This window comes from Hyperolius riggenbachi, chromosome 1, assembly GCF_040937935.1.
Source record: "Hyperolius riggenbachi isolate aHypRig1 chromosome 1, aHypRig1.pri, whole genome shotgun sequence".
NCBI classification, from domain to species: domain Eukaryota; kingdom Metazoa; phylum Chordata; class Amphibia; order Anura; family Hyperoliidae; genus Hyperolius; species Hyperolius riggenbachi.
Genome location: NC_090646.1, coordinates 216,019,745 through 216,031,474, shown reverse-complemented (window position 1 = coordinate 216,031,474; position 11,730 = coordinate 216,019,745). Strand labels below are relative to the sequence as shown.

General features: G+C 50.8%; 1 protein-coding gene and 1 pseudogene across 1 annotated transcript; both read left to right on the top strand.

Annotated features, from left to right (window-relative positions):
- Positions 1-250: 250 nt before the first annotated feature.
- On the top strand, positions 251-367 carry LOC137533062 (U2 spliceosomal RNA; annotated as a pseudogene).
- LOC137567711 (zinc finger CCHC domain-containing protein 3-like) lies at positions 327-2,065 on the top strand. Its single transcript, XM_068278700.1, has one exon. It carries the CDS (start codon positions 560-562, stop codon positions 2,063-2,065), a length of 1,506 nt encoding a protein of 501 aa, XP_068134801.1. The 5' UTR covers positions 327-559.
- The last annotated feature ends 9,665 nt before the right edge of the window (positions 2,066-11,730 follow it).

Here is an 11,730-nt window from a genome sequence, read left to right as displayed (position 1 = left end):
ATTTTCAAGGCAAATATTTAATTGCTGCCATTTAATTGATCTTTGGTTGACTGGGTTTAAATATTTAGAAAAGGGGTGGGGCCACAAACAGCGAATCAGATGTGTTTCATTTCAATTAAAATTATTCATGCCAAAGACCACAAATCTCACAAACTTGGTAATTGACTATTGACAATTGTGTGTTAGGGTTAGAAAAAGTGGCCACAGCCAACAGCAGCCAAATACATACCCGGGAAACATTAGGACATCAGCCGCTTCTCGGCCTTTTGGCTAAGATCAAGTGTAGTATCTGTTCTTATCAGTGCTGCAGCTTGGGCCCACAGTTCCCCTGGTGAAAGAGCTAAATGTCCTTTTAAGGGCACATCCCAGGCGGAAAGGGCGGAAGACTCCGAGATCGCCGAGGAAGACGTCGGACTGAGGACGCCGAGACCAAGCTGAACCCCTGCAAACTCCTAGCAGAGGATCTTCCAAGGCTTCGAGCAAGTTGGGGAGCAGCAGTCCCGACGAGACCTCTACGACATCGGCAGACCTCCGGAGACTCGCCCAAAAAGACGAGAAGATGGCAAAGAAAAGGACATCACAGAGGAAGGGAGAAACCAAGGGGGCCCCCGGAACAGGAACGTCGGCCGGACCTCGGGAGGAAGTGGCCGCCTCGACCTCCACCACCCCGGCAGAGGCAACCCCGCGGCCTCAGGCCAGGCCCAGGCAGGACCCCCTAGGGGCGCCTGCACTGGAGCCCTGGATGAGGACAACGGTGGCGCTGAAGCTGAGGAAGGTGGATGGCCGAGTGCCGGACATGACCCCTGAGGTTTTCGGCAAGAAGATGGTCCTCGACCAAGGGTTCTCCAAGGCGGAGACCCTGTCTATCCAGAATTTCATGGAGGGGATCTTCTACATCACCTTCATCTCGATGCAGGTCTGTAGGAGGTATTGGGAGGCCTTCTCCACAGCAGGCCCAGACTCGACCTTCAGGAAATTCGATGGAAACTCCCCAATCCAGAGAGAGGAGAGAAGAATCATGATTGCGATGAGGAACCCCCACATACCAGCAGCGGACATCGCCACCTACCTGAGACGCTTCTGCCAGGTGCTGAAGGGTCCCACCCAGATCCTCGATTCCAACGGATTCTGGACGGGTAGGTGGAGCGTCATCTGCAGGCTGCGGAAGGACTCCAGCAAGCCAGGCGGCTTTCAGCACCTGAGCCCAAGCTTCAACCTGGGGAACTCACCGGGCATCATCCGCTACGAGGACATCCCCCAGACCTGTATGAAGTGTGGAAAGCTGGGCCACATCGCAAGGAACTGCAAAGAGCACGCCTGCAGGAACTGCCAGGTGACTGGCCATGAGGCGAAGGACTGCCCCCGAGCGCGGTGCTGCAACCTCTGTGGACTACCAGGCCACCTGTACACAGCCTGCCCGCAACGTGCCAAGAGCTACGCCGGAAGGGTTGCCATGGGCGCTGTGAAACCGTCACAGCCAGCCGCAAAACCACCACCCCAAAAGGCAGCCCCGAAGGAGAAGCAGAAGGATAAAGGAAAAGGGAAGGCACAGGAGGGTAAGATACAGCCACCCCCCGACCCTTCCCACACCTCCGCACCCAACCCCCCCCTCCCCAACCCTGCCCATCCTACCGCTCCCACCCCAGCCCAGACCCCTACCCCAACCCCTGTGGTCACCCAAACCCCACCCACCGAGACCACACCCGCTCCCACCCCCCTCCCCCTCCCCCCCCCTAACCCTCCACCTCCCCTCCAGGAGGCTTCTTCCCTTGTCTCTCCCGCAGAGATCATCACCAAGGGAAAAAGGAAACAGGCGGAAGACGCATCACCCCCTGAAGATGTGGCCAAGAAGAAGGCCATTGACCTGGGGGCAGATGGGGAAACCGAAGAGGACATAGCAGTCGATGGAGAGGACGTGTTTGATGAGCTCGACCAGTACATCGACGACTACAGGAATGCCATAGCCGATGGTATCATCGATGAGAACTTGGATCTCTCACCTACCAACGGCTCAGCATCGAGCGCGGCACCGGAGAGGGATCCACCCGTCGGGACAGGTAACTAAGGGACCCCGTCCCACCTACCTAACGGTATCTCTCTCTTCCCCAAATGTTTTACATGATGGCAGGAATTAACATTTTTTCCATCAATGTGAGAAGTATTAAGGACAAGTTGAGGAGACAGACGACCCTGAGCTTCCTGTCTGGGCTGCAAGGTAATGTATTCTTCCTTCAGGAATGTGCATTGCCCCCTGCTGGCACATACAGGCACCTCTCCTCCGAGTGGACTCACGGCCCATCATTCTGGTCAGGGGGTGGCGACTGCAGATCCTCGGGGGTCGCCGTTCTGATCAGGGGAAGGCAGTTCACGGTTGACACTGTGCAGGAGCTCGTCTGTGGCCGACTTCTGGTCATAGACGGCTCATGGGCAGGAGAGCCGATTAGGCTCATCAACGTGTACGCCTCCCCTGGGAAGAACGAGCGGCTGGAACTTTTCCAGACCCTGAGGCCTCATCTCGCCACCTCCAGGGCGGTAGTGTTGGCCGGCGACTTCAATTGCCCGGTGGAAGAGGAGGGCCGCAGCTCTGGCTCAGCAGCCAAGCTGGACATTTCATCCCGGCTGCTCAGGGAGATGGTGATGGAGGCCTCTCTGAGAGACGCGGTGGGCAGCATCGGTCCGGGGTCTGTGAATTATTCATGGTCCCGTCCAGATGGCTCAGTGCGCTCAAGGATTGACTTCATCTTCACCTCCCAGGCAGTGAGGCATAGCAACCACTCAATGGTCCCCTGTTTCTTCTCTGACCACAGAGCGGTGAACTTACAGGCAGACTTGGGTGACGGGTTACCCCCCGGCCCAGGCTCCTGGAAGCTGAACTGCACTCTGCTGGGAAATGAGCAGATTATGGGGGAGCTGAGAGAGGCCTATGTCTCCTGGCGGGATGAAAGGGACAGTTTTGACAACGTGGGACAATGGTGGGAGTTCACCAAGGTGAGGTTCCGCTTTTTCTTCCAGGAGAAGGGTCGACAACAGGAAGGTGAGCGTAGGAGGGAACTCAGAAGGCGGCAGCGAGAGCTGCAGTCTCTGCAGGACCTCTTCCATTGTGGTTGGGATGTTAGGCAGGAGCTGGAGGAAACCAAGAAATGCCTGAAAAGACATTTCGAGGAGGAATCCAGGCGTATCGTCTTCCGTTCCAAGGTGGAGAATCTGGAGAAAGGTGAGAAATGCAACTCATTCTTTTTCAGGAAACTTCACTCAGGCCACACACCCCTGGTCGAGCTGAGAGACGAGTCCGGGGCTTTGAAGAAGGGGAAGGAGGCTGTGATGAAAGTGGTCACCGACTACTACTCCAGCCTCTACTCCCCGAAAGCCACGGACAGCGAGGCTACCGAGAGATTCCTGTCGGGAATCACTAGAACGGTAGACGAGGAAGGTAAGTCCTCAGTCAACGCACCCCTGACATTGGAGGAGCTTCACTCCGCAGCCAGATCTTTCAGCTCAGGTAAGACCCCAGGCAGCGACGGCCTCCCCGCAGAGTTCTACGTGGCAATGTGGGACCTGGTAGGCCCGGACCTGTTGGAGCTATACGAAGAGACGGCGGCGGTAGGTAAGTTACCCCCTTCTCTCAGGGAAGGAATGGTCACGATCCTGTATAAACAGAAGGGAGAGAGGTGTGACCTCAAAAATTGGAGGCCCATCTCCCTCCTTAATGTGGACTACAGGATCCTGACCAAGGTGCTGGCCAACCGGCTAAAGAGGGTCATCGGTCAGATCATCAACCCGGACCAGACTTGCGGAATCCCCGGCCGCAGGATCGCGGACAGTCTGGCTCTCGTCAGAGACACGATCCATTACATCAAAGACCGCAACGTCCGTGCGGCCCTGGTGAGTATTGACCAGGAGAAGGCGTTCGACCGGGTATCCCACGAGTTCCTCTGCAAGGTGCTCAACAGGTTTGGTTTGGGAGAAATGTTCTGTTCCTATGTTAACCTTCTTTACACAGGTATCGAGAGTACGGTGCTGGTGAACGGCTGGAAGACTGACCCATTTCCGGTTCTCTCCGGGGTCAGACAAGGCTGCTCTCTGTCCCCTCTTCTTTTTGTTTGTTGTATAGAGCTCTTCGCCGAATGCATCAGACGGAACCCAGAGATCAGAGGGATCACCGCACCAGGACCAGAGAGACGAGTGGTCAAGTGCTCACTCTACATGGATGATGTGACGGTGTTCTGCGCAGATCAGCAGTCCATCGCATCGCTAGTCCAGACGTGTGAGGACTTTGGCCGGGCTTCGGGAGCAAAGGTCAACTGCGGTAAGTCGGAGGCCCTCCTCTTCGGAGAGTGGCATCTGTCTACATCTGCACCTGTCCCCTTTAGCATCAAGCCGGATTTCATCAAGATTCTTGGAGTCTGGTTCGGAGCAGAAGGCGCTGCCCAGAAGTCATGGGAAGAGAGACTCGCAAAGATGAGGCAGAAGTTTGGACTCTGGAGCCTCAGGAAGCTTACCATCGAAGGGAAAACCCTGGTCCTGCGGAACGGAATCCTTCCGGTACTGCAGTACCTAGCCCAAGCATGGCCACCAAGGGCGGACACGTGCAAGACCATCACAAGGGCAGTTTTCTACTTCATCTGGGGATCCAAGATGGACAGAGTCAAGCGGGCAGTCATGTACAAGGAGCCCGGCAAGGGAGGTAAGGGCGTGCCCGACATCTCCACCATGCTCCGGGTCTTCTTCGCATGCAACTGCACCCGCAGAACGATTACAGACTACGCACAGGGCTCGGCAGGAAACTCCATGTCCCGTTTCTTCCTTCTTCCCCTCTGGAGAACCTTAGGGTGGGACAAATGGGACAGCTCCATCCCCTACAACTGGGACACTCCTTGGTTCTACTTGGAAGCTTTCAAGTTCATCAAGGAGCTGCAGCTTGAGAGAGTTAACCCGGACCTGTGGAAGCCGAAGGTGATCTACAAGATCATCAGAGACAGAGATGATGTTGAGTCCGCCCCAGGCCTGCCAGACAGCGCCGCCAGGTATGTATGGAAGAATGTGGCATCCAGGAAGCTTACCAACAAGCATAAAGACCTGTCCTGGATGGCCATCCGAGGGGGGCTGCCCCTGAGGTCCTTCATGCATGCCAGGAACCTGTGCAAACACAGCCACTGCCCCTTGTGCAACCGCGGCAAGGAAACATCTTGGCACCTCTTCTGGGACTGCCAGTACGCACAGGAGCTGCTGGACGAACTGAGGCCGGAACTTTCAGGACTGATGCCGAGGAGAGCGATTACCCACTGTGCGGTGATGTATGGTTTCTTCCACGGCAGCCATTCAGAAGAGAGAATCCTGGACGCTTGGCGCCTTATGTGTTGCTTTAAGGACGCTGTGTGGTGTGCCAGGGAAAGAATGATACACCGGAGGGAAAAGATGTCCATGGAGGACTGCCGCAGACTTATCCACAGCCTGCTTCGGGACTACAACACCATGGACTCCCTGGAGGAGTCAGAAGACGACGACGACTGATCAGTTCAGGTCTGTCTAGTCCTCCCTCCTCCCCTCCCTAACTGTTTGTTGTCCTTCAATAAAGCCTCAGGTCTGTCTTCCCCTACCCCAACCCTCCTCCTCCCCCCCCCCCCCCCCCCCTGTTGCTTTGTTGAATGGTAAGTATGGTTTAAACTGTGGTACTTTGGAGGATGTGCGGATCATGGCATTGGCTGTGCACCGCACGTCAGACAAAGAGCCACAGAGAGATTGAAGTGGAGCTCTTTGAGACTTGGGCCCAGAGGTTCTCCTCGGGGCCAGAGTCAAAAGACCCACAGTTAAAAGCCGGCAGGGACACGCACATTGTGAGGCCAGAGGTTCTTACCTTAGGCTGCACTTTGGGCGTCTCCCTCCCGGAAGACTTAGTTACATGAACCCAGTTGGCAACAACTGGGGCAGGGGGTCCTCTCGTGCCTTTGGGCAGGGGAGGGCCCAAGCCCCCCCAAGCCTCTGGCAAGGGGAGAAGGGCTCTCCAACCCTCTGAGCTCTCGCTCAGAGGGGGGAGAAGCCTAAGGGGTCCTTCCCTTTGCGAAGGACCCAGAGGGCGCCGCATGCCCGGTTTTGTGGCGGTGTACAATGCATCGCCATTTTTCCCGGGCATGCGGCCTTAAGCCCAGAATTCAGGGCCCCTGCTGTCTTACAGCAGGGGTCAGGAAAGCAAAAAAAAAAAAAAAAAAAAAAAAATCAGTGGGTGTAGAAAAATAAAAATTTCACTGCTAGAATGTAAACTGAAATGTGGCACAAACATAGTACATTACCTGGAATAAAGTATAGGATGCTTTTTATTCCCATAACCAAAAAGGGGGCGGAGACAAATACAAGTTTCACTGGAAAATGTAAACTGCAGCCATTCTTACACTGTTACACTGGAGGTGTGTTTAGCTTCTAAGGGTAGAATGGTTAATTTGCATATATTCAGCAGTGATGCCCTGGGAGACATCTCAAGCTCACTCCAACCTGAATTATCGCAAATTCTTCCTGTTTTAAGAAAGCAAACTTTTGTTTTTCTTAACATCTTAGTAAGGGGGCTTTTAGGACCATTGTAGTCCCTTACACACTCCAATGAGTTCTGGGTCACCATGAGCTTGCTGGTTAGTCTGTACCTCTCGGTGTTACAAGCCCTACTGCATAGAGCCAAATTAATCCATGCCATGCACTGACCTCCTGGCCGCAATAGCAGCATAGGGGGCGATATACAGGCTGGGAATGCGGACAATCACTCGCGTTCCCATGCCTGTTGGCCGGTGATGGCCAAACCGAAAGTCATCACCGGCGGGTCCAGAGGCATCGGAGCAGAGCTGCGAGGGCACCGATCGGCTGCAGGGGGCTGAGGGAAGCCCCAGGTGAGTTAATCTCATTATTTTTAACCGGCTTTAGGTTCACTTTAAGGGTAACAATGGTTAATTTGCATATATTCAACAGTGATGCACTGGGCGACATTTTAAGCTCACTCCAACCTGAATTATCGCAAATTCTTTCTGTTTTAAGAAAGCAAACTTTTGTTTTTCTTACACTGTCAATGGCAGGGTTCTCAAACTTTGCACAGTTGGTCACTGGGTGACTGGGATTAATATTCCGAAAAGTGGGTGGAGCCTACAGAAGCTAATCAAAATTCACCTATTAATTTTCAAAGGAGTGGAGCCACAGCCAATTAGATTTATTTCATTTCAATGCCAATTATTGATGCCAAAGACCGCAAAGCTCACAAACTAGGTCATCCTTGAGTAATTGTGTGTTAGGATTAGAAAAAGTGGGCAGAGCTAACACTAGCCAATTACATACCTGGGCAACGCCGGGCGACCAGCTAGTAATATAATAAAAATGAATAACAGTAACAAAAGTAAGTGACAGATACATATGAAAATGTTATTTACAGTGCATTTTACTCTAGGACAAATGTGCATCTTATACGTGTGTGTGTGTGTGTGTGTGTGTGTGTGTGTGTGCGTGCGTGCGTGCGTGCGTGCGTGTGTGTATATACATATACAGTATTTATAATTCTACAGTGTTGCTTTAACTCCTCACCTGCTGCTTGTGCTCTGTTGCCAACCTGCCTGTCTCTGTCCTTACTGCTGCACTATTTCTTTACTGTAGTTCTCTCTGCAAACAGCTCAAACAAACCGAGTGCGGCACCTGTCTCTGTGCCTCTCTGCTGTCATTCCATGTCCAGCAGCTTCTAACCTCCGCTCACACTTGTACTATGTTTGATACAGCCATGAAGCCACACCTTGGGGTTACAATTCACAAAAGAATGTTAACATTTTGAAGCCCTGAATTACATAACCCAATTACACTATTTACGTAAATCACATTATACGCACAACAGTAGCTTTGCTTGTGTAATGAGCATTATGCTTTTTGTCGGTTTAAACTTTGATTCAGGGCAGGTGCCCAAACTTCTAGAAGGTTGCCCTGAGTTTCACTCTTTCTGCTGCAGAGCATGTCAAAGTGTCATAGTCATGTGACTCTGGGGATGGGAACAGATCATGCGAGTCAGGCTTTGGAATCTCAAGAACAGTAGACAGTGGCATAGGATTAGGGGGTGCAGAGGTTGCGACTGCATCAGGACCCTTAGGCCAGAGGGGCCCACGATGGGCCCTCCTTCAACCCCAGTATTAGTTTTTTATTGGTCCTCTCCTGGTAATAATCACTTCTGTAGATGCTTTGAATAGTAGTAATTTGTAACGATCGGTGAAGCACAGAGAGTATCTGATTACCGGTGATCTGCAGTATCACTGGGAATACAGATATGTACCAGATTATAAGTGATCTGCAGTATCACCGATAATCCGATATACTAGCTAACCTCTGTTCACCTGAGTAGAGTGTAGTGTTTGGTGTAACAGTAACAATTTGAGGACTAGGCCTCAATGCAGCAAGGAGTACTGCACAGATTCCTTCCGCAGACCTGAGCTCTCCAAGACGGGAGGAGTCAGACTGACAGTAGGAAGGATTGTCTGAAAGTAACCCTCAGGACGAAGGGTCGCTAACAGAGCGAGGAACCACCTCTAGTGGTAAAGTCGGTTCTCGAGATCAGACAAGCCAGGTCGTACACACACGGACAGATACAGTACAAGATCAGAAGGCAAAGGCGGAGTCAAAGTACAGGCAGGGTTCGGCAACGGGGTATCGGATATATCGAGGTACAGAATCAGGAGGCTGAGGTGGAGTCTAGGAACGAGCCGGGGTTCGGCAACAGAGTATCAGAAATATCGAGGTACAAGATCAGAGTTCAGGAGGATAGTCAAGGCAGGCAAAGGTCATAACAGATAATCACAATCAAACTAGTACTTTAGCTATCAATAGAATCTAGCTAAGTGTAGGATTACAGCTCCAGCTGGTCCCGGCACACTTATGGATCTGACTACAGATCTGGGTGCTCCCACGTATGTGATCGCAACGCCAGACAAAGAGCAAGTGAACAGCCAGCAGTATATATACACAATGACTACTCCAGGACCTCCCTAATTGCTAGACCAATGAGAGTGGTGGAAAATGTTACTGACATGTGTTGAGGTATTTACCACATAAGTCTGTAATTTACCGCACTGGTGAGAAATTTCAGCTTACCACATGCGGTAACAGCCTTAGTGAATTGACATTTCACTAAATGTTCAGTAAAATCAGTTTTCTGCATTGCCATATGCGGTAATGCTTTGTGAACTGAAGTCTTTGTAACGCATACAAGAGAAATCACCGCTGGTAGATTTGGGTGCAGGATACAGCCGATATACCCTTCTCCTGCACAAGTCCCAGCGATGTTAATTACTATTCCCCCTTCAAGTCCACGTGGATGGTGGGGAGTAATGTAATTCAGCGTCAAGCTATTGCTGGCGGCTGAATTACAGTGTTTTAAAAGTAACTTCAGCTCCGTCTTATAATGGCGCAGAAGTTACTCACTATGCACCGCTAAGGCCGCAATTCCTATTGCAGTCTGTGGTGGCGCTGGCTGCACCCAAATCTCCTGTGCTCTACTTGACATGCTCGTTTGTAAGGGTGCACTATTACTAGAAGTACTGTATAAGAGCTACAGTGCTGTATATAACTAGGAGAGTTAAGAGGCACTTTAACGAGAGACAAAGGAATTATAACAAAAAATACTGCACTTAATAATACTCCAGTGGTTGATTAGATTACCTGGTAGTGCACTAGTAAAAGAGATGGTGCTGTAGTGGCAGCAGCAGTCCTACATCAGTTCTTCACCAGTCTGCCCCAGTTGGGAACTTGCTGCGTGCAAAGTATTCTGATGGCTCGATTATTAAAATAGCTATATGCCCTGCAGCATCCCTGTGGAATCTTTGCTACATCTGGAGTTTGTTCACACAATTATAGGCAGCTGATACTTTGCAATAACTTGAAACTTATGTTCTGGCTGAATGTAACTTTTCTTGTGATGATTCTTCTGATCTGATCATTTTTGCCTGTATCAAAGGGAATACTATACCTGACTTGTTATTTAGCAATACCGCAAACAAGTTTCTAAATACTCTAAATGACGTTGCATCATATAAGTTATTATGTAAATTGCAGGAAATAGTATACTTGATTTGTTACACAAACAACACTCTATATAGAGTGACTGCCTTTGCCTGCTATCAGGCGTCTTTATACATTTTGAATGCGGCTACACTAATTTCTCTTTTTATCTAACAATGCTGCAAGTAAGTATCCAGAGTTCTAACTTACTGCTTATGTAAGCTGCTATATTCATTAAAGTAATCCTTGAGAGCCTGCTCAAGAAGACCTTTACTTTGCTAAGTAAAGTTAAACTCAGCGATCAGTATGTGGATTCACTCACCCCCTTGCCACAGCGGCTTTGCTGAGGGGCGGGGTTTAAGAATGGTAGGTATTCACGGGAAAGGGGGTGAGTGAATTCACGTATGTATTGCCAATTCAAATTTTACTGCAGGGTGCAAAGTAAATACATTTTTGAGCACACTCTAGGAGCTCTTTAACTTACTTGGTGGGATGATTATTTCCGGATTTTAGGGTCGAAAAGCAGAGAAATTTTTTCACATGCTTTTAAACCCTACAAGCAGGAAAAAAGAATCATACCACAGTGACATCTGTGGCAACCCCTGCACTTACTCACCTTCCTGGGATCCAGTGCTGCAATTCTCCCTCCATCCTCTGGGTGGCACTGAACCCCTATAGTGAGATTGCCTTCTGTCATTATGACGATAAACGGCAATCTCACCTGAGGGATCCAGAGCCTCTGAGGACCAGAAGAAAAAGGACTGCCAGTGTCTGGATCCGGGGGGAGGTGAGTTGAAACACCCGCTGTGCTGCATTGTCTTTGCACATACCTCCCAGTGGCTACCACAAGTCAGGCTCGGGATTACTGCTCCTGGCTTCTTTTTTCCACCCCAAACCTGACTCAGGGTTACTGCCCAGGAGGTTAATATATACTGGATCCTTTTTTTTTATCTTACTGGCAATCAAGAAATACAGTAGCATGTTTGTCTTATTACACTAACTAGTATTTAGGCACAGTGCTTACATTACGATGTGGGTACTCTGAAAACTGGTCCTGCACTAATCTGTCCTGTTTTCCAATAGTTCTACAAACAAGTAGCTACATATTCTCAGTTGCTTTGTTTTACTGTGTGTATGCTGTTATATTATTCATAGATACTGAATTCATTCTTACCTCTACCAACACTGGAGGAATAGTATATTTGTCTTCAGGGCCGGCCCTAGACTTTTTGCCGCCTGAGGCAAATTTTGCAAAAAATTATTGCTGCCGCGCCCCCCCCCCCCCCCCCTCGTTAAGCGTGCGCTCCACTGACAGCACTTCCTGCGGCGTAGCAGGAAGTGACGTCAGTGGAGCGCACGCTGGAACGAGGAAGAGGTGAGTGATCCCGCCCGTTGCCTCTTACAATGCAGCCAGCGACGTAACTCTTTAAAGCAGGAGGGGAGCGGAGGACGGGGGACCCAGACGAGGGAGGGGGGGGGTCCGATCCCCCTCCCTGCCGCTAGGCACAATACCCCCTTCCTGCCCGCTATCCCCTCCAGCTCGGGCGGCCCCCCCACACACACGGGGCGGGTGCCGCCCCCCCAGAAGTGCCGCCTGAGGCAAATGTTTCACCCCGCCTCATAGGTGGGCCGGCCCTGTTTGTCTTGTGTTTATACTCCTTGTATTCTACGCTAATTAGTAAATGCTGTGCTGATTTTATTTTGCAAGTACTGAGAAAAACATAT